We start from the raw sequence: 23,164 nt of genomic DNA on the forward strand, positions 1-23,164 counted from the left end.
GGGACAGAGCTTGCACTCAGGCTCAGGCTGGCTCGAAAGGCCCCCGTTTCTGCCCTCCGCCTCCCCGTGGGCCTGCGGGGACCCGCGCTCCAGCATTTTCCCCAAGCGCATCGGGCGGGCCCCTAGGGCGGCCGCCCAGCCCCTGACATCAGCGGTCGCCGGCGCCCGGGCCGCGCGACTACAAGTCCCGGCACGCCCCGCGGCGGCCGCGCATGCCCAGCGGGCCGGCGTTTGAGTGGCAAGTTGTTTGTTACAGCGAACACCAGCTGCTCTCCGCGCCGGGCGCCGCGCGCTGCTGCTCCGCCAGCGCTGCCGCCCTCGCCCGCCGCCCGCGGCCCCTTGCGGCTTGGCGGGCCTCCCCTTTGTCCGCCCCGGCCCGCCCGGCGCCGAGCTCCCGGTCACCGGGCCGGCTGCCCGCGGCGCTTGGTGCCGGCTGGGCGTGCAGGGGGCGGGGGCCGCGGCTCGCCCCCCGCGGATGAGCTGCCGCGGAGCGCGGGCGGACGATGGAACTCCACATACTGGAGCACCGGCTGCAAGTTGCCAGCGTCGCCAAGGAGAGTATCCCGCTCTTCACCTACGGCCTGATCAAACTTGCCTTCTTGTCCTCCAAGACCAGGTGAGCGCGCGGGGACGCGGCGCCGGCCGGGGAGAGACAAAGAGGCGCACCCGGGCGGCTGTCCTCGCCGCCGCGGCTCGGAAAACAACTTCGAGCCCCGGGGAGCGCCCCCGCCCCGCCCCCGCCGCATCGCTCGTCTTGTGTTTGACAAAGCCACCCAAAATGCCCTCCAACGGGGTCCTTCCCCCCCGACCCTCCCTACAAGATGCACCCCTGCCGCTGTCTCCCCCACCCTAGCCCCCTCCCATCCTCTCCCCGAGATCCAGAGGGCTGGGGAGGCAGCTGTGACGAATCCGCTAATGAATGAATGAACGAACGAATGAATGAATGAAAAACAGGTGTGGAGACGCGGCAGTGTAAAAAACAAACTAACGCCCCCCCATCCCCCAATCCCTCTGTTGGGCCGGCCCCCGTCGCCTGGGCGGGGGAAGGGATTCTGCTGAGCGCGGCTACCCAGAGCAGAAAATCATAAAATCATTAGTGGGTGTTTATCTCAAGGTGCCTACGAGGATTGCGGACGGCGCGGGCGGCTGGGGCAGGGCAGAGGAGGGGGCTGCGGGTGAGGGTCGCTGTGGTTCTTTCTCCTCTGGGTCCGGGAAGGTTTGGGGGGGGGGCGGGGGGGGCGGTTGCCGAACCGTGGAAGAGGGAGGAGCAGGCGTGTTTATGGCTCTGCCTTGAGGCTGGGCTTGGATGCTGCAGGAGAAAAATAGTTGAAGGCCTTGGGAGGTTGAAAAAAAAAAAAAAAAAACAAGTTGGATTTTTCCCACTGCCGGTCAGGGTCTGACTTTTGTGAGCCCCGGTGGGTGCTTGGATTAGGGTGGTGTTTTTTTAAGGAGCCCTAGCCCAGTGGAGTGTGAGTGCAAGCTAGCCGCTGTAACTTAAATCCCTTGTTTGTCCACCATTGTGACTGTTGAAAGGGATGAAGTTGTTGCTGGCTGGGTTTTCCGGGCGTTGAGGCGGAGGTAGTTCTCCTTCTCTGCAAAATGAATGAATAAATTACAGGTCAAGGTTAATGTTAAAATGCCGGGCCCCTAGGCTACCCCCCCGCTTGGGTGCTGAGTTCAGGGGAGCTCCCGGGATGTGGGGAAATAATTCAGTCCGAGCCTCTTATCTGCCTGTTAAAGTTCTTCCCTGGAAATCTCACTTCGATGTGTGTGTGTGAGCGGGCAGCTCAGTCCCGCCATTGTTTGCGAGATGGAATGAGAGCCAGTGGCATCTTGTTTACTTTCTTCTCTGGCTGCTTGCTGGGGTCTGGAGGGTTGGAATCCGCACCTTCTCTGGGCCCTGGCTCCTTTGCTTGCAAAGGTAATTATTAAACAGGTCATTTGAAAACAAAAGCCAACAGCTCGGATTCTGAGCTTTCCCCCCACCCCCGTCCTCGCCCCCCACCCCAGCCCCGTCTGGTTGTTGACACCCACCCATTCTGCATCTACCTGCCCTCTGCTCCCCACCCCCTAGCCTTTCTTGAGATTCCAAGGCTGGAGTTAAGAGAAAATGGCCTTGTTTTTCCAACCCTTGGCCGTCAGCCCCAGGCAGCCCCCTGGCTGATTTCTCGGCTACCATTCAAACCACCGGGATGATGACTCAGGCTGCTGCTGTGCGGGGCCTGGGTGCTGGGAGGAGGGGGCATTTGGGGGCTTCTTAGAAAGGCAGCAGAGGGCCACTCCCTCTGCCCCTTTCCCTTTACGGAGGGATTGGCTCTCTTCCAGCCCCCAGCCCAGGGTCCAGTTTGGAGGACTCATAGATAGGCCTGTCCTGGGAGTGAGCCCCTGCTGACCTGTCTGACCACAGAAACCGCACCCCTCAGTGGGTCCCGCTTCTCCCACTCTTGCAAGAGGCAGCTGGTCTGAGGCCCAGGTGACCAGTCCAGTCTCAAGATGACTCAGAGGTCAAAGGTCATCTCCATGTGTGCAGGGTCTGGCCCTAGAAGGTGCTGAGCACATTTGTCAAATGGCCAAAGGCCTGCCTCCCCAGCACTCTGGGCCAGGACACTGGCTTCAGGTTGTGACTAGCCCCCTCACTGCCTGTGTGACCATGGCAAGGTCCCTTTCCTTCTCTGGCTCTGACTTTGTCCATCTGTAATGAAGACAGCACCACTTGGCCCCCTAGGTTTCACAGACCTGTTGTGTGTGTGTAGCATGGAATGATTGTGGGAATTGGCTTTTCCGCAAGTATAAGGGGTAGCGGGGTGTGGATATATTATTTAAGCAATTTTCAATGATCAGTCATCCAGGTAGAACTTTTGGTCCTTTTTTTGATTCTTCCATCAGTACCTGCCCCCAAGTGGTGGCCCATAGCCCTGTCATTTTTGTCACTGTGCCTTGTTTACAAGTTTTCAGTCACTCCCTGTAGGGGTGAATCCTCGGCATGGCATTTGAGACCCTTTGGGATCTGAAGCCAGAATTCTCATCTTTAGTCACTCTCTGGCAAATACTGTGTGACCCACAATTTACTTCCCTTCACACCTCCCTGCTTTAGTTCTCTCTCTCTCTCTCTCCCTGGGACCTCCTCCTCCCACCCCCCAGCAGTAAATTACTATTCAACCCTCAAGATCTAGTGCTATCACCCAAAACTTTCATGAACCCCTCTTCCCTCCACCCCCAGCAGGCTTAGTCACTTCCTCCCTCTCATGTCTACCTGGGTGGAGGCTTGGGGAGGGATGTGGCATCAGTAGATGCCCACTCCGTGTGCGGGTGCAGCTAGGTTCAAGAGATGCTGAGATACCCTGCCTCCTCCTCTTTGAAGCCCAGAGCCTGGTGGGAAAGGAAGAAGAGGCAATCACAATACAGCAGGGAAGGGAGTACCTAGGGGCTAGCAGAAGGATCTGGGGGACTGCCTGAGGGAGCCTGGGAGGCTTCCTGCAGGAGGTGGCACTGTATCTTAGGGCTTTAAAATAGGAATTAGCCAGATCCTGGTTCAGTATCCTGCATATGCCACGGTACAACTCTGTGAATTAGGTGGAATGAAGGAATCTGCAATGAAGGAATCTGAGGCTCAAATGTTAAGTGACTCATTCAAGGTCATGCTGTAAGTGGTAGAGCCCAGATTTGAATCAGCATCTTTCTGGCTCAAGCTTAGAGATTTGCTATTACAGGTTCAATGACACCCATATTCAACAGTTATGTCCAGCCCTTGTATTTGCAGCGTACTGTTCTAAAGCTTTAGGAGCACGGGATGGAACCTGTAGATCTTTCTGCATCCCTTCCGCCCTGCCTCTGTGGGCCTTATCTTCTGCCAGGAATGCGTGTCCCTCATCACTTCCCATCTAGACTTTCTACTTCCTCCCCTTAACCTTTCATCACTTCTGAACTTTTTTCCGTAACAGTATATCGTTTGCTTGTCTTATTCTCCCACCACCTAGATTATAAACCTTACTTTCAGGAAGCTTTTTGTGCACCTTTTTATCTTTTCCTTCTCCTCCCCACCCCACTTCCAGTACCAGAGATAATAGAGCTACCACTTATTTTACCATCTGTTCCAAAGAGATGAAGACACTGGGTTTGGAGAAGTAAAGTGGCCTGCTCAAGGTCACACAGCTGGGAAGAAACAGAATTGGGATTTGAACCAGGTCCTTTCTCTGCTGTGCTTAGCACACTGCTTTGTAGGTACTTAGTAACTGCCTATCTGATGGATGTCTGACTCGTGCAGAGTGACCCAGATTCCAGCCAGAGTCTTTTCTGAGCGCCTTGGGGGCTGGAAGAGGCTCGGCAGGCTGAATCACACCTGGAGAAACAAGGCCCAGTGCCCCTGCCCCAACTCTCGGGGTAGCATCTGAGTGTGGCTGGAATAGGGGGCAGAAGGCAGGCTGAGTGCACTTATTCTAGGCACAAAGCTGGAGGCGGAGATCCTGGCTGAGCAAAATCAAGGCTACCACAGAGCTTCGCCCTGTGATAGCCTGAGGTTCTGTAGCCTGGCCAAGGGCCGCCGCAGCCCACCATTCCAGTCTCATCTCACATGGCTCCCAGCCACAAAGATTATTTGCGTGCATACACACACGCTATAGTGTCTCTAGCCTCAGGCCTTTGTCTGTCTGCCTGGAATGTTGCTCTTTGCCCTACCCCCCTTGTCCACCTGCTCCTTCTTTTAGATTCCATTTTAGCCTCACCTCCTCCAGGAAGTCTTCCCTGAGAGCACAGCTGAGCTCAGATCCTTCCTCTGGTATGATGGGCTTAATCTCAAAAAGATGTAGTGTGACCAACCATGGAATATCAGCAGGCTCCTTTGGGCTGCAAATAAGCTGGCCCAAACAATAAGAAGTATGAACTTTGCGCGATGAGGTCATGAATCCGGCTGTTTGAGGGTTGGTAACTTAAAGGCTTGGTGATGTCATCAAGGGCCCGGTCTTTCTCTTTGGCTCTGTGGAATGGCTGAGGCAGCTCCAGGCATTATGGGCAGTCACAGGACGGGGTGGCGAGGACTCAGGGAAGCGAAAGGGCTGTTGCCTCCCAGGGTCTATGAGAAAACCTTTCTGGGAACACACCCCCTCATACGCAGACTCTCATCTCATTGGTCAGAACTAGGCACATGAGCATGCCTCCACCAGTCACAGTTACAGGAAATGAGACTATCATGAACTAATCAGGATCCACCACTGCAGCTGGGGCCGGCTGCCTGGAAGCTTGTGGCCACTGGGAGGTGGGGCTCCTTGGGGACCCCAATTTGCTGTCTGCAACCCCGGAAGGGAAAACTGGGAATAATTAATAAGTGTACGGTTAAAAACAACAATGACAACAATAATAGCTGACACTTGTAAAGCATTTACTACATTCCAGGCACTGTTCCAAGCACCATATATCTGTTAGTTCATTTAATCCTCACAGCAACCCTCTAAAGTTGGAGCTGGATTGTCCCCATTTTTCAGATGAGGAAACTGAGGACCTTGAGTGCCCAAGGACACACAAAAGTAGCAGAGCTGGGATTTGAACCCAGGAAGTGGGGTCGCAGAACCTGTCCTGAGACCACTCAGCCAGGTCTAAAATCACACCGGTTTGGACATCCACTCCCCAGGGGCCACTGAGAGTCCATGGCAATGAAGCGGGGGCAGGGGCAAGATCATTATCCTGAAATGCAAGTTCAGGTGACAGGAAGCTGCAGCACCCTCTTTTTTTGCCTGCGAAATGCTTGTATCCAGAAAGTCCATCTCATTTGATTGGCAAGAAAAAGCACCGAAGTGATATGCAGTAAGCACGTGCTCACAGAAACCCACACTGCCCACTTGGGCCGGACCCGCAGTCTGAAAGTCTCGGGTAGAGGCATTTACAGGAGAAAAGCTCAAAGTTGCAAAAAGTCCATCCAGAGTCCACTGTTTTCTTGAGTGCATGGGGCTGAAGCCACTGTTTGATTGCATTAGAGAAAGACAGGCTGGCAGGGGAGTTAGGGCCTGGGACCCGGCACCTGGGGTGAAATCCCAGCACCCCTACATCCTGGCGGTGTGACCTTGGGCAAGATGCTTGACCTCTCTGTGTGCTCAGTTTCTAAAACGGGTAGTGATCATGTCCACTGCCTAGGTTGTTGTGAGGACTTAGACAAACCATGACAAGCACTTCAAATAGAGCCTGGTCCACTGTAAACCCCAGTAAGCATTAGCTGAGAGAGAATATGCCCTTTAAGCTGGTCAGGGACAGTCTGCGGAGGCAGAGTTTGAAAAGCCCAGGGTTAGGAGATTTTTTTAAGGCTTCTTAATGCGCATACAATCACATTCTGATTTAGGAAGTGGAGATTCTGTCACTGCCCTCCAGGTACCTCGCCAAGGACGCCAGGCATTTAGGGCTCTGAAAGGGGCAGCCAAAATGCTGTAGCATCCCACAGCTGCAAGCAAGTAAGGCTTCCTAGAAGAGGTGGCACTGTGAGCTGAGTCTGGGTGGAATAGGGAAATGTCAGGAGGTAGAGGTGCTGGAGATGAAAGAAGACAGGCCGGGCAGGGAGCAGGAGGGGGTGGGCACAGATGGAGGAGGTGGGGAGAGCACAGGGTGAGCCCCAGAGCCAATTCCCACGCCCGCCTGGGGTATCCATGACCTGTTGCTGCCCCAGAGAAAGGGGCTGGCTCAGCCCCAGCTCCCAAGCACCAGGTATGGAAAGCACAGAGTTGTCCTTGGCCTGCCCCACATCCAACTGCTTAGCGAGGTCGCCCCCCTCACCCGAGCCCCCTGCTTCTGCCGGCGCCAGTCCTCCTCATCTCCCCCCTGAATTATCCAAACAGCTTTGCCACCAGTGCCGTCTGCCTCCAGGACAATGCAAATGGTTAGCACAGCCAGAGCCCTCTGGGCAGGAGGAACCACAGGAGCAAAGGCCTGGAGGCTGGAAAGAGAAAGGTGTATGCAGAGTGCAGGCTGGGACTTGTGGCCCGTGTGACCACAGCTTGGGGTTGGTGCAAATTGGTATGTTTTGTTCATGCAGAAACCCTGCAACGTGCACCTGCTGTGTGCAGGGCCCAGTGGAAGACACAAAAGGAGCTTTGGTCCAGTGGGAAGAAAAGGTGTGTTCTCTGCCAAAGGTAGAGGGTGAGAGGCCCAAAGACCCAGAAGGAGGGGACCCCTGGTACTGCGGGGGCTGCGTGGAGGCCCTGTGGCCTCACCAGAGGTGCTGCTGGGGTAGATGTCATCGTTCACTCTGAATCTCTGACTGTATCTCTGCCTTGCTCAAAACCGTTCTCAGGCTGCCCCCTGATCCTTATCTGACATTGTGAATATTCTTTGGTCTGACTTCTGTCCTCTCTGGCTTTGCCGCATCTCTCCACCACACATGCCCTAGTTTTAGAGTAACTGTGGTAGTTTTTAAATACCCCAAATTCTTTGACACTGTTCCCTTCAAAAGCTAGACCTCCCTTGCCTTTAAGTGTGGGGTCTGGATTAGTGACTTTCTTCTAATGAGCAGAAGAGAACAGAAGCAATACTGCGAGACTTCTGGGGCTAGGGCTTAAAAAGATAGCTTCTGCCTGGCACTGCTTTGCTCTGTCTCTCTCTTGCTCTGTGGGAAGCCAGCTGCCATGTTGTAAGGACACTCAAGCATCCCTGTGGAGAGGCCCACAGTGGAGTGGAACTGAGGCCTCCCACCAACAGCCAGCCTGTGAGTGGGTCACCTTGACCACAGATCCTCCTGCCCCAGGCAAGCCTTCCAATGACCGCAGCCCCAGCTAGCACCTGGGCTGCAACCTCATAAGAAACCCTCTGCCAGAAGTGCCCAGGTGTGCCATGCCCACATTCCTAGCCCATAGGAGCTGTGAGAGATACACAAGTTTGTTGTTTCAAGCGACTAGGTTTTCAGGTAATTTGTTATGCAGTGGATAACTGATACGGTGACTATGTAATTTATCATCCAAATGGGGACACTTCTGAGAATAACAGGGAGCACTAAAAATAATTACCCTGGACAACAGGGCAAACCAGAATGTGTGATCGCCCTAGCCAGCTTTCATCCAGCCAGATAGCTCTTGAAGCCACCCTGGGGCTGGGTAAGTGGCTTTCTGGGATCACCTGTGCCTCAGGGTATAGGGTGGGAGAGCTGGTCCCCCTCTGTCCTCACGCCAGGTGCATGTCCAGGCCTCCTCAGGACCAGTGCTCCACTGCACTAACTCATCTTCTGTTGCAAAGGACTGAGCTTGCACTTGCTGGCAAATGTTTATCTTATAACAGACCTCCGGTCTGAGGAACCAGCCCTGAATAAACCAGCCTAGTCCCACCGGTGCTGGAGCAGTCAGATTCTGGTTGTCCAAGACCCAGTGCTGTACCTTGGCACAAGCTGACAGGCCTACCAGCATCACCCCCAGCTGCCAGTTCCCCCAAACCTTTAGCCACTCAGTTTGTGGTGAGTGTGTTAAATTACACCTTCTAAGGGGAAGCTCACCTCTGGATGCCTTACACTCTTCCTTGCCTTAATTATAATACATTGGATGCACTCTGACCTCTGAGAGCTAGGCTTACAAGCTTGGGGTCTTATCTGCCCACCCATGTTCATGGCAGCATCATTCACAATAGCCAAAAGGTGGGAGCAACCCAAGTGCCCACAGACAAACGCACGGATAAGCAAAATGTGGTCTGTACATGTAATGAAGTATCATCCAGCCTTAAAAAGGAAGGAAATTGTGACACATGCTACAACATGGATGAGCCTTGAGGACATTACGCTGAGTGAAATAAGCCAGTCACAGAAAGACAAATAGTGTTTGATTCCACTTACATGAGGTACCTAGAGAAGTCAATTCATAGAGACAGAAAGTCGAGTGGTGGTTGCCAGGGGCTGGTGAGGGGGGGTGAGTGGGGACTTGTTATTCATTGAGTATAGAGTTTCAGTTTTGCAAGATGAAGAGTCCTGGAGATCAGTTACAAAACAATACGAATGCACTTACTACTGAAAAGTAAACTTTAAAATGATCAAGATGATAAGTTTGATAGCATGTATGTTTTACAGAAATTTGGGGGACAAAAGAAAAAGGTAGTAGCCTGGCGAGTGTGCAGAACCAAAGGGCATTGTGGTGGGTGAGTGGATGGCGGTGAGCCAGGGTAGCGTGGGCAGCAGAGTCAGACCGAGGGAAAGAGCTGGCACCCAGTGAGACAGCGGCTTGGAGCACGTCATGCATTAACTCACTTAATCCTCACAGTAACCCTTAGCACGTAGGTACATTTACTGGCCCCGTTTTGCAGATGGGGGAACTGAGACACTGACTTTGCTCAAGGTCACAAAACCAACAAGTGAAGAGTAGGGTTTTTTTTTTTAATAACAGCTTTATTGAGATATAATTCATGTACCATACAATTCACCCTCTTCAAGTGTACAACTCAGTAGCTTCTTGTGTATTCAGAGTTGTGCAGCCATCACCAGTGTCTAATTCCAAAACTCGTCCATCGTCACCCCAAAAGAAACCATAAGCAGACATTTCCTAGCCCCTGGCAGCACTAATCTGCTTTCTGTCTCTAGGGATTTGCCTGTTCTGGACATTTCCTATCAATGGCATCATACAATACGTGGTTCTTTGTGACTGGCTTCTTTCACGGAGCATCATGTTTTCAAGGTTCATCTGTGTTGTAGCCTGTGTGTCAATACGTCATTCCTTTTTATGATAGAATAGTATTCCATTGTATTGGATAGACCACATTTTGTTTATTCATCCATTGATGTATATTTGGATTGTTTCCACATTTTTGTTATCATAAAGATCACTGCTGTGAACATCTGTGTACAAGTGTTGGTGTGAATGTGTGTTTTCATCTCTCTTGGGTAGATCCCTAGGGATGGAAATGCTGGGTCACATGGTAGCTCTGTGTTTAACATTTTGAGGACCGGCCAGGCTGTTTCCCACAGCGGCTGCACCATTTGACATACCTGAGGAGTAGGGATTTGAACCCAGGGCCTCTGGCTGCAGAGTCCATGTTCATAAACCACCACACTAGCTTAGTATGGGTAGGAGCCTGGAGTCCCATACCGGTTGGGTGACCACAGTCTGGGCTACTGAACCTCTGGGAGACTCGGTGTCTTTGTGGGCGAACAGTATTATGGGGAAGGGATAGCCCAGGTTAAGCACCTGGCCACAGCAGGCTTTGCCCATGGTCCTCCTGGTACAGCGCTCACTGGAACTTGGTGTCACCTAAGCGGGTGCATCAGTGGAGGCAAGGAAGTGTGACATGTAGGTTCCTGTAGCTCTTGGGGTCCTTGAAGGGCCTGGGCAGCTGTCAGTGGAGAGGGGGCTCCCCAGCTGACCCAGCCTAGGCTGTGGCCGCCTGATCTGAGCCTAGGCTGCCAGGAGGTATATAGTTCTGGCAGGAAGGGAGAGGCGGGCAGTCAAGTCAGGCCTCCCTCCTCCTGCACAGGCCTCGGACCCTGGGCAGTACAAGGTGCATACGTTCAAGGTAGGGTTAGTTTTCCCTCCAAGGTGGGCCTCCTGGACTCTCCCCTGGACTTTCCTCTCCACCCTCAGGGCCTCTCCACCAGGCCTACCTTCCTTGAGCCCCTCCCCACCCCACGATTTACTCCCTTTCTTGAGCAGGAAAGGCAGTGGGTGGAAATTTGTTCTCAAAGTTCAATCTTTTTCCTTCAGAGTTCAAAAGTCACTGAGGCAGTGACTGATAGGATGGATTTAGAACAAACAAAGCTTTTAGCCTCGGCGAACTTTCTTGAGAGCCTACTACGTGCCAGGCTGCAGTGGGGTTTTCCATCCTTTTCCCTCACCAGGCTCCATAGGAAGGAGGGCTCCCAGCCGACGGTGGAGTCAGCGGCTCATAACTCACCCCAATTCACACAGCAGACACCTAGCAGACTGGGGTTCAGGCCTGTGCTAAGGCCCATTTCTCAGGGGGCGTACACACTTGTAAGAGTCAAGAAAACGTATTTTTAATCCAACGTCCACCACTTACCAGCTCTGTGACCTTGGACAAGTTGTTGAGAGCCTCAAAGGAGGCTCAGTTTCCCCATCTTTAAAATAGGCACCATGCTATCGAGCTCTTTGGGTTCCACTGAAGATTAAGTGGGAGATTTTACATCAAGGGCTTAGGCATCCGACCCACAGTGAGCTGATCATTCATATGAATCCAACGGATATTTTTTGAGGACCAAAGTGCCCTGGGCTGGACTGCACGCCTTGGCGAAGGGGTAGCGGTGGCCTCTGTCCCCACGGTGCTGATGGTCTGTTCTGCTTTGGAATTGTTGGAAGGGCTGAGCTGGTGGTTGCAGGATGGAATGACTAATTCTGATTTTTATTTGACCAGGGGTGTTTTTTTTAAATTGAGTGAGCTGTGGGGACTGACAGACTGGCCCAGGGGGCCGGGGATGGGGAGGCTAGCAGCAGAAGAGGAGTCTGCAGGCACGTGGGCCCGAGAACCTTTGTGGTTAGGCCGGCAGCCCGCTGTAAGGGCAGCTTGTCAGAACCAAGAGCGCCGGTGTCCTTTCAAAGGCATGAGCTCTCCGCTCCCAGCAAGGTCCTGGGAGCCCTTCTCAGATGGTGGCGATCGCGAGACCCCTCAGCGCCCACCTGTACTGCCGGCCTCGCTTGGGCACCAGCTGTGTTGTTAAAATGCCCCGTAAAAAATCAAACCATTGGAAGGTTGCCCTGAGTTAATGCCCCGAGGAGCGCTTGTTCTCAAAAGCCAGGACCCCTGAGTCCCCCTGCAGAATGAAGGTTCTTGCATCACCCCCACCCCTACCCCGCGCACACACCTCTGTCCCATGAGGGCAGGTGTCCTCTGCAGACTCGTCCCTTCACCCACCAAGGGCAGGGACCGGCCAAGGGGGATCCCCGTGGGAGCAGTTAGGTGCCTGTGAGGTCTGGAAGCCTGTGCCTCCAGCCTCCGAGGGCTTGTCTGCCACCCCAGGGGGAATCAAGCCCATGGGACGGTGGCTTGGGAAGGCAGAGGCTGCACCGTGGAGATGGTTCATTCTTGCTCTCTGGGGTTTCCTTACACCTAGCGTGGATTCTTGACCCTTGAGGCTTCCTTCATTTCCAACTTTAGTTCCCAAGTGTGTCTCGATACCCATTCTGTGCCACATGCTGGCCCTTTGAGGACTTGGACACCAACCCTGGACTCGTTGTAGACAGCACGGTGGGAAAGACAGCTCTCCAAGATCTTGATTACACTAATCTGGTGAGAGGAAAGTCCTCAAGGCTCGGGGGAGCTCGAGGTACAGGGGAGGAAGTACAGTTGAGTCCAGGTGGGTCGGGGAGGGCTTCCAAGAGAGGTGTCATTGAGCCAGGCTTGAAGCATTGAGGTAGAGCAGGGACTTCCAAGAAGGAGGCACAGCATGTGCAAAAGCACAGAGCCCTGGCCAGTGTGGCCCATGGTGAGCTGGAGCAGCGTGGGAGCTGGAGGGGATGGCCCTGTTATGAGGAGAGGGTGGGCTCTGTCCAGCCTCCTTGGTCAGGATCTGGTCACTGGTGTAATCCCAGGGCCGAAGAAGGCTCGTGGGAGAGGGGAGGGCAGGGCAGGTAAGGAAGAGGACAGCTGGGGGAAAAGGCCCAGAGAAATGGCCCAGTGGAAAAGGAAATGAGAGAGAATGTGGTGTGGGAAATCTAGGCTAGCGAAATGCCACTTCTGGGTGTATACCCGAAAGGATTGGAAGCAGGGTCTCAAATATTTGTACACCCATGTTCACAGCAGCATTATTCACAACAACAAAAACATGGAAGCAACCCAAGTATCCATTGACTGATGAATTGATAAGCAAAATGTGGTATATGCGTACAGTAGAATACTGTTCAGCCTTAAAAAGGAAGGAAATTCTGACACCTGCTACAACATGGATGAACCTTGGGGACTGAGTGGTATAAGCCAGTCACAAAGGATAAATACTGTACAAATTCATAGAGACAGAAAGTAGAATGGTGACGCACAGGGGCTGGTGATGGGGAGAATGGGGAGTTATTGTTTAATAGAGACAGAGTTTCAGTTTTACAAGACGAAAAGAGTTATGGGGACGGATGGTGGTGATGGTTGCACAACAATGTAAATGTAGTTAATACCACTGAGCTGTATACCTTAAAATCGTTAAGATGGTAAATTTTATGTGTATTTAATATAATAAAATGCATACTGAACAACAGACAACAAATCCAGGCTAGTGAGAATGAGAAGAAAGTTGAGAGGTGGAGGTGTTGCAGGGTGTTGGGGGGGGGGGGGTGTGTGGAGAGGATTGTCAGTGAGAGAGCATGAGTCTTGACGGATCTGAGTTTGAACCCTCACTGTGCCACCTGTATGAGTCAGCTTGAGCTGCAATAACAAAATACCACAGCCTGGGTGGCTTAAACAACAGAAGTTTATTTCTCAGTTTTGGAAGTTGGGAATCCAAGATCAGGATGCCAATAGATTCACTTCCTGGTGAGGGCTCTCTTCTTGGCTTGCAGATGGCCGCCTTCTCCCTGTGCCCTCACATGGTCTTTTTTCGGTGCATGTGCATGGACAGAGAAAGCAAGCGAGAGCTCTCTCTTCCTCTCTGAGGGCACTAACCCCATCACGGGGCCCCATCCTCATGACCTCATCCAAACCTAATCACCTCCCAGAGTCCCCACCTCCAAATACCATCCCATCGGGGGTTAGGCCTTCAACATATGAATTTGTGGAGGACACAGACATTCAGTCCATATGCCACATTTGGAGTCATTTCACTGCAGTAAGTCTCAGTTTTCACATCTGGAAAGTGCTGCTGAGCCCCTGGGGTCCTGTTGGAGCCTCATGTGCTCTTGTGCATCCAGTGCCTGGCCTCTAGGAGTTGCTCATCAGGCCTTGGCTGTCATCGGCTAGGCTTCCCTGAGCATCCATTGTCCATAACCCCTAGATGTCCCCAGATGGTCTGGGGCTCTGGGAGATGCTCATTTCCCTCCTTGCAGGCTGTGCTTTGGGCCTCTCTGACTGGGTCTGGTGCTGTGGTCTCTAAGCAGGAGGGTGAGCATAGACCAGGTCTCAGGAAGGCTTAGGGGGGCTGTTTGTCTTCACATTGAGGCTGGAGATCTTGGGATGCCTTCCCCATTCTTTGTTTACCCACCCCTGAAGGACCCAGGCTTACTGGGGGGGGGGGGGTGGCGGTGACCAAGCAGCTTCTAGCTGGTGAGAATGCAGAGTGCCAGGGTCTGCTTTAAGATGACAGGTCACCTGGCTTCTTAGGTGGGTCAGGGTCAGGCCCCCTCCCAAATAGAGGGTTGCAGGTGGGCAAGAGAGGCTGTACCCCAGCCTGGGAGAGGCAGGGAGCCCCATCATCCTCTGATTCTCCTCCATTCTGGCATCAGGCTATGTCTGGGCTGTCGCCTGGGTCCTGGGCAGGAAGGAGGAGAGGATTGTGACTGCCAGGGTCACAGCACAAGTCAACAGCAGGGCTGGGGTTTGATCCCCGGGATAGTCTGGCCCCCAACGCCATGCCGCTGGCCACGACACCCTCCTTCCTGCACCCTCTCAGTGCCCCCCGCTGGCACCCCACTCTTACCTGGCTCCCCTGCCTTGGCAGTCCACCTTGGCCCTATCGCCTCCTTGCCTCTGTTTTTTTTTCCTTTGTTTTTAATTTTTGGATAGATAGCAAATTCACAATTTATTAGAATTCCAAAGTTACACAAAGGTGCCCAGTAAAAGCTTCCTCCCACCCTTGTTCTTCAGCCAACCAATTCCCGCCCCCACAGACAAGGAGATCAGTGGGGATCTCGGTGATATTTCCTGTGTGTGCGTGTGTATATATATATATGTGTGTGTGTGTGTGTATGTGTATGCAAATACGCATATGTAGTATTTTCTCTCTCTTTTTTTGTTTTTTTTTTAACATAAATTGGTATTAAACCATGCTCAGTATTCCCATTCTGCACCGTGGTATTCTTCAGCTGAAGTTCGTCTTAGTGGTGATTCACATCCTTCATTTTAACTGTTGCACAGTTTCCCAAGGACGAGGTGACCATCATATCTTTAAACTTACTCCGCAGGTGGACCTTTGTTCCCAACCTTTTTTGTCATTATTTACAGTTAATGCCATAACACGTAACTTGGGGCACAGGCCTTATTTTGCACGCGTGAGAATATGCCTGCAGGAAAATGCCTAGAAGCAGAACCCGGGGTCAGAGCACGTGTGTTGGAAAAGTCCTCACGTAGTGCCTGCGGAAAGGGGTTCCTGTTGACATCCCTGTCTGGGTGTCCTGGGCCTGCTTCCCACCACCTCACCACCCAGTGTGTCATCAGACAGCCTGGTAGGTGAAGGACCCCTCTATGTCACCTTCCATTCTGGGGGTGCGTGTTTATGCACACACATGCCAGCCCTGAGGCATTTGCTTGTCTTCTTGTTTGGGACCCTCTGTCACCGTTCATCTTATTTCCCCCAGCCAGCTCACAGGCCCCCAGTGGGCTGTGGCAGGTCTTAAGCCTTTCACCTCCAGAGCAGCCAGCCTGTAGTCGGCCCACCATAGTTAAAGCCCTGATTTTATTTGCTCTCGTATCAGGGTATTTGCCCATCTCTGTGGCCAGCTCCCCCGCTGTCCCCCTCCATGTGCAGGTGAAGACATCTGTCTGCCAGGCCCTGGGGCCCAGGTAGCCACGCCCACACTCAAGCATCCCCAGTGTGCCCAGCCCTTGAAGCTGAGTCCACACCTCCAGGGGCTGCCCCCTCACAGGTCCAGAGCTCTCTCACCTCCACAAATGTTGGAAACTGGCCCAGGTCCCAGCACCCCCAGGCCTTTCCACCTTCCTGCCAGATTTAGCTGATGGGGAGGCTCCAGGCTCTGGGAGCAGCTGGGCCTGAGCAGTGCCCTCCCTGGGGCTTCACAGCTGTCCCAGAGGTAAAGTGTGCCAGACCCCATAAAGATACCCACCTGCCCCAGGGCGGTGGGTAGGCAGCTTGTGGCCCCTGTTGCCCTCAGAGAGCTCTGGAAGAGCCTTCTTGCCGCTGCCAAAGATGCAGCAAGAAGCTCACCCACCTCCTGTGCAGGTGGAGGATGCTGGCACCGCAGAGGCCCAGACCTACCCACTTACCAGTCACACGTAGCATGTTCTGCCCACTTAACTCACGGCCTTTGGTGGAGTGTTAGCCTTTCCAGGCCTCAGTTTCTTCATCTGCAAAATGGGGTGATAACTCTGACTTAGCCAGCTCATCAGAAATTCCTTTTAACATCATTATGTTCTGATTACTTTAACACCACTGTCTCCCTTACTTTCTCTCCCTCCACGACTTTGGCAAGTTGGATGTGGCCCTGGGATATAGGCCACAGCCAAGTGAGAATTTTAATAAAAGTGAAATATTTGGTCCAGAGCCCGTGGAAGGCCCTTGGGGCCTGGCCCTTCTCATTGTGGGGCAGGGCCACTAGACTGTCATTGAGCTGCTCCAGGCAGCTCAGAGAGGTAATGACAGGTACCAACCCAGCAAAAGAAAACGCCGCATCCCCCAGGAGAGGTTGGGTAGTAAGGAGCTGACAGTGGGTACCTGTGTTGATTTTCGGCCCATCCTGACTCTGGGAAGTTGGTGCCACCATCAGCCAGGAGTGCAGGACAACGCGACAGCTTGGACTGGGGCTTCCTTTGCAGGCATGTCTCAGCCATAGCTGGACCCCCAGGCCAGGCACACTTTGGAAGCAGCAGGGGCTGACGACCCCTGTCCAGTTAGTAAGCATAGCTCTGCTGCTGACTGAGCCTGCCCCAGTCTGGGACAGCTAGGGAGAGTAGACCAACCAGAGGGTTCTTTGCCCCAGGGCAGGCAGGTGCAGGGCTGGAGGCTGGCCACAAAGGGGTCCCTTCCAGCCCTCTCCTGCCCCAGCCTAAGGTCTGGGACGGCACCATTTGGGTGTAAGCGCTGCCCTCCCTGGTGGAGAATGTTAGCATACTGAATAGCTAGTTCTCGGCCACTCTGGGCTGGACCCAGCCTGACATCTTTAGTTCAGCTCTTTTATTTCATGGATTTGGAACTGAGTCCATAAAGGAGAGGACTTGCCAAGGCACGTGGCGGTCACACTGATCCCCCCAGGTGCAGACAGGCCCTGGGGAGCTAGGCTGCGGCTCAGCTCAGAGCCCCTTCCCTTCAGCTTGGGAACCATTCTGTACCGTTTCTCATGGGCTTATGTTCATTTCAGCCCTTTTCCCATCATCTCTGGTCATTTGTCTAGTTGTTTCACGAGTCTCTTCTCAGTAGCCGGCAGTGTCTTTAAGAGTATTGTGGACTGAATGTTTGTGTCCCCCCAGAACTCATATGCTAAAGCCCTAACCCCTAGTGAGAATGTATTTGGAGATGGGCCTTTAGGAAGTAATTAAAGTTAAAAGAGGTCATGACGGTGGGGCCCTGATCCAATAGGATTAGTGGCCTTAGGAGAAGAGGCACCAGAGAGCTCGCTTGCTTTCTCTCCACATGTGCACAGAAGGAAGGCCAGGCAAGGATGCAGCCTTCATCAAGCCAGGAGGGAGTCCCCTCCAGAAACACTGCCAGCACTCTGTTCTACTTCCATCCTCCAGAACTGTGAGAAAATAAACTTCTGTTGTTTAAGGCCCCCAGTGCTTTGTTCTGGCAGCCCTGGCTGTTGTTGCCCTATGTGTCCCCCATGCCACCCTAGCCCTCCTGGACCATTGAGATTGAGGACCAGTGGAAAGAGCCCCGGTGAGACTGTCCCAAAGCCTCAGTGTGCCCATCTTGGTAACGGGAGGGTGAAGAGAGAGGCAGGTAGGTCAGGTACTCATGGGCACAATAGCAGTTTTCCTGCCCTTTCTCCCTGGCTCAAGGTTGAGCTCATTAAAAGAGCTAAGTGTCGGGAATTCTGTGGTGGTCCAGTGGTTAGGACTGTGCGCTATCACCAGGTTCGATCCCTGGTCTGGGAACTAAGATCCTGCAAGCCGTGCAGCGTAACCAAAAAGAAAAAACCAAAAACAAACAAAAAAAAGAGCTAAATGTCAGTGCTAAACATTTTACCCCCTGAGCTAAGTGAACAACCGGGGGGCTTTTCCTGGGGGAAAGTAGTGGTAAACTCGAGACCCCGCCTCACGCCAGCAGCTAGTCCTTCACTCTTGAGGACCTCAGTGAGGTTCCGGACATCATGGAGACAGAGATGGAATCCGAACCTGGAATGGTCCCAGGGCCTGTGGCTTGGGGGGTTAACCGCAGCCGAATGACCTGGAGCTGCAGGCCACGGAGGCGACATGGGCATTGTTTCAGGTGGAGGCTGCTTGCTAATGAATGAGTGATGGGTAGATAAGTTCTAGAACTGTACTGTCCAAGTCGGTAGCCTCTAGTTCACATTTAATTAATATGAACTCTAGCTAAGTTCATATTAATTAAAATCAAGTAAGATTTTTTTTTTTAATTCAATTCTTTAGCCACACTAGCCTCATTTCATAGCACTCAGTAGCCACACGTGGCTGGTGGCTAACCCAACTGGACAACGCGGGTGTGTCTACATCATTCCAGGAAGCTCTCCTGGATAGCACTGTTCTAGGTTTGTTTGGACTCAGTAGAGAGAATGCCAGGTTCGTTTCAACGATGGCTGTCCTGACTTAGGGTTGGGCGGAGTGAGGTCACACCTGGCCGTATGTGCCACCCTTTGCAGGCATATGGTGGAGATACACCCCGTGGGCTCCTAGACAAAGCAGTCGGGTATGCTGTAGTGTGATGTGGTTGGACCTAGGCTGGCCTGGCCAGCAGGAATTGGCTCCATCCGGGGATTTCAGGGCTCCTTTCTGACATCCCGGCTGCTCCCACACTTAGCTCTGCTTCAACTTTCTGCTCCAGCGCCACCACCTCCAGGGTGCCCTCCCTGAGTCCCAGACCCCCAGCACTCCCCTGCTTGCCCTTCTCTGCTTATTCCCTGCATCCACCCCGCTTATGTAAACACATCATCACGTCTGCATCCCCAGCTAACGCAGCACTGGGCCCATGGAACTGCAGTGGACAGGGCAGCGGCTTGGCAAAGCTGGAGCCACGATCCTTCCCACGTAGGCCCTGTGTTCTGACTCTGGGAGTGACAAGGCGCCAGCCCAAAGTGCAGGGAGATGCAGGGCATGCCCAGGGTCACCCAGCTTGCTAGGAGTCGAGGCTGAACAGGCCCAGCTGGAGGTGCTGAAGCCCAGTTGGAGCAGGGAGCAGCTGAGATGCCCAGGTCAGCGTCCAGAGCCGGCAGATGGTCACAGGCCATCTTCTGCTTCATCTGGTTTACATTTCGCTTAACCTACTCCTGACCCCACCTCAGAGGCAGCCCAGGGAGCTCTAAGGGGTCCCAGGGGCCGTTAGCTCGGGACCCCGCCTCCTCACTCCAGACACCGATCCCATGAGTGGTCACACACACAGACACCCCTTCATCCAGGAAATTGACTGCCCCTAAATCCCAAGACATTTGAGAACTTCAGGGGGTCTAGGAAGGGAAAACTGGTGAATCTGTAGGCCAGACATGTTTTCTTTGGCCCACCCGGTGTGTTTTTTGAAAAGTACACCAACATTTAGCTCTCGCCTCCTCGCTTCCAAGACGACCAAGAAAAGAAGGAATAATGGTTATGCCAGAAAGGGCCGCGGCCACCTGCAGCCTATTCGCTGCACCAACTGTGCCCGACGCATGCCCGAGGATGAGGCCATTAAGAAGTTCGTCACTCGGAACATCGTAGAGGCCGCAGCCATCAGGGACATTTCCGAAGCGAGGGTTTTCTATGCCTATCTGCTTCCCAAGCTGTATGTGAAACTGCATTACTGCGTGAGTTGTGCCATTCACCGCAAGGTAGTCAGGAGTCGTTCTCGGGAAGCCCGGAAGGACCAAACACCTCCACCCCGATTTAGACCTGCTGGTGCTGCCCCACGACCTCCGCCAAAGCCCATGGAAGGAGCTAAGTCCTTAAAGACTGAAGAATACTGTCCCCTGGAAAGAAAATAAAGTAAAAAAAGTACACCAACATTTAAATATTGAGAGAGATCACCAAAATCTGGATTTCCAGCTTTTCTGGAAAAATTGGAAGATCTTGCAACCCAGGGCCCACGTGTGACAGTACATCGGAGCTGAGTGGCAGCTGCCCCTCTTTGGTAGGAAAGGAGCCCCCCCCCCCCCCCCCCGCCCCACAGGCAGCCTCAGTCCCTTCCATACCCTGGTGTCCCCCACCGCCCCACCTACACTGAGACCAGGTACCAGGCCCATTTGTCATTGTGCTGTTACTGGCCTGTTTCTTGGGTACAGAAAAATATGTCTCTACTATTCTGCCCCAAAAGTGCTAGGAAGAAAAAGAGGCCGAGAGAGCCATGGGCTTCTTGGTACAAGTGAAGAATGTTCCTGGGTATGGAATATGCAAAGCTTGTCTGACTTCTGGTTCTCTTCACCTGAGTATCTTGCACACCTTTGAGCTGTAACCCCCTGTGAAGGCATTTCCAAGCTCTTCCTTGATATCCTCCTCCCATCCTCCATCCACCCCCTTTGGTTTCTTGTCCCTGAAACCCCTGCAGAAACACATGTGCATCTGTGTCCGACTCCCTATCTTGGGGAGCTCGGCTGATACTGCTGACGTGGTAAAGATGGTAGCAGCTGAGCAGACCTCCTCTTGGGGCTCCTGACCGTCCTCCCAGGCTCCCAGCTGGAGGGACACAGGGGCCAGGGGTCTGATATGGCCAGGCTCACGGGCTTCGGTTTCTGGGTCCTGCATCCCCTGGGCGGCCCCCTGGTGGTCCACAGTGAATGGAGTATGAAGCCAGCTCCCCCCACCTAAGAGAAGATGGGACTCAAGCAGATACAGAGAGGCAGGCTCAGAGATAGAACAGCGAGATTGCCAGTGAGATGTGGGAACTGCTCTCCATGCAGCCAAAGTGAGCTGCTTAAGACATAGACCCTCAAACATTTCAAAGCCTTCTTTTTCCTTTTTTTTTTAATGGACCTCAGGTGCACAGAATGCAATTACTCATCATCCTTGTTCTGTGACATACTTATCGATCCTAGCTTTCAAGTCACGTTTGTTTATTGTTTGAATAAGAATACCCCCCACTGCGACCATGCCATGATGGTAACTGCTGTGCACCCACACTTACCTTTGCCTTGACTTTTACAAACAGTTTTGTCCTGTGTATACACCTGACAAGGGGATCTGGCTGTGTGTTTTCTGGGGCTTGCTTTTTTCCACTCAACGATGTATTACAAAGTATAGATGATATTCCATGTTTCCCTGGCTATACACAATTGGACCACAGCGCCGTAGAATATTTCTCTTCCGCGAGTTAGGGGTCTTTCCTTCTGGGGTCCGCTGCGTATGCTGCTTCCCCTGCCTGGATCTCATCCTCTCCGAGCCCTTCCCAGACACCCCATCCAAAGGAAACCCTCACAGCTGCTCTGTTTTAAAACCCCTCCTTGGGGACTTCCCTGGCGGTCCAGTGGTTAAGACTCAGAGGTTCCAATGCAGGGGTCGCGGGTTCGATCCCTGGTTGGGGAACTAAGATCCCACATGCCTCGGGGCGCGGCCAAAAAGTTTAAAAAAAAAAATTTTTTTTTTAAATAAATAAATAAAACGCTTCCTTGTTCCACAGCCCTTCCCGCAGTCAAACTACGGTAATGCTTTGTGTGCTTGTTTTTGCCTGGCCCCATGTCAGCAGGGTCCTTCCCCATCTCAGCAGATGCTTGACCGCTGTGCTATAGGACCCACCCCGTGGAGAGGGTGGGACTCAGCCATGCTTGGGTGGGCCGAGGTGTGCAAAGGAGTTCTTGGGGGCAAACTTGAGCTGCTTTTGTGGAATTACGGGAATTTGGGACAGAGGAAGCCAGCCAGGAAATCTTTTTTTAATAAGGATGTTTATAGCAGCTTTATTCATAATAGCCGAAAACTGGAAACAACCAAATGTCATCAACAAGAGAAGGGATAAATTAAAATATATTATAATACATTATAAATATATATAAACATACATATATATTCAGCAATAAAAGTGGCTACAAAGCGACATAAAGTAAAACAGATGAATCTCAAAAACAATACACTGAACAAAAGAAGCCGTACACACCGTATGATTTCATGGCTGTGAGGCACGCAAACCAGCAAATAATCTTTGATGATAGAAACTGGAACAGGGGTTGCCTCTGGGTGGTCTTAGGGATCTACAGGCAAGGGACAGAAGGCTTTCTGCAGTAATGGGAATGTTCAGTATCTTTTTTTTTTTTTAATTGGAGTATAGTTGATTTACAGTGTTGTGTTAGTTTCAGGTGTATGGCAAAGTGAATCAGTTATACATATACATATATCCACTCTTTTTTTATTTTAGATTCTTTTCTCATATAGGCCATTACAGAGTATTGAGTAGAGTTCCCTGTGCTATACAGCAGGTTCCTATTAGTTATCTATTTTTTATATATAGTAGGGTGTATGTCATTCCCAATCTCCCAGTTTTTCTCTCTTGATTGGGGTGGTGGCTAAATGGGAGTATACAATTGTCAAAACTTGTCTAACGGCACACCTAAAATCTGCACATTTCATTATGGTAAATTATGCCATAGTTCAGAAAAAGGCTTTGAGTAAAAAAAAAAAAAATTACCTGTAAGAAACTGTGCTCCAAGCCCAAGGTGACCTCATTAAAAACATTTCTCACCTAAAGCGATGAGTGCCATTGAGGAGCTGCTTGGTCCCGGCCCAGTGAGGGGGGGGAGGTGTCACCAAGGGGACTTTTTTTTTTTTTGGCAACACCACGTGGCATGCGGGATCTTAGTTCCCTGATCAGGGATCGAACCTGTGCCCCCTGCAGTGGAAGCGTGGAGTCTTAACCACTGGACCGCCAGAGAAGTCCCAGAAGGGATGTTGTAGAGTCCTTTTCCCCATCCATCTTCAGGTCACCTCCTCACTGCCTCTGCCCCCTCAAACCTTTGTTCTGAGGACCCTAGAGGTACACCCTGGCATGTGAGCCACGTAGAAAGGCAAGAACTTGAACCTTTGGCCTCCACCCAGCCTGCCCTCTGGGATTTTTCTTCTCTGGTAGTGAAGTAGCAGCCACGTGGGGCGTGCACAGATCTTATGCGTGTGGCTCTGTGAATTCCCACAGACTGACCACACCTGGGGAACCAGCTCCCAGGAAAAACCCATAGAGAACGTTCCCAGGATCCTGGAAGTCTCCCCGCTACCCCCTTCTGGTCACCACTCCCCTCTCCTGCCCTCTCACCCGACTTCTGTCGCCTCT

At 52.5% G+C, this 23,164-nt stretch overlaps 2 protein-coding genes across 2 annotated transcripts in view; both read left to right on the forward strand.

The window, feature by feature from the left end:
* The first annotated feature begins 286 nt into the window (after positions 1–286).
* Positions 287–23,164, forward strand: part of CASTOR2 (cytosolic arginine sensor for mTORC1 subunit 2) — a 59,608-nt gene continuing 36,730 nt past the window's right edge. Inside the window, exon 1 of the mRNA XM_036826114.1 lies at positions 287–616. Within this exon, the coding sequence (XP_036682009.1) occupies positions 504–616 (113 nt within the window). The 5' untranslated portion in view covers positions 287–503. The remainder of the gene's footprint in view (positions 617–23,164) is intronic.
* LOC118880918 (40S ribosomal protein S26-like) lies at positions 19,428–19,901 on the forward strand. The gene has a single exon (XM_036825114.1). The coding sequence runs from the start codon at positions 19,428–19,430 to the stop codon at positions 19,899–19,901; it is 474 nt and encodes a 157-aa protein (XP_036681009.1).

This window comes from Balaenoptera musculus, chromosome 15 (genome assembly GCF_009873245.2).
Source record: "Balaenoptera musculus isolate JJ_BM4_2016_0621 chromosome 15, mBalMus1.pri.v3, whole genome shotgun sequence".
Classification (NCBI taxonomy): Eukaryota; Metazoa; Chordata; class Mammalia; order Artiodactyla; family Balaenopteridae; genus Balaenoptera; species Balaenoptera musculus.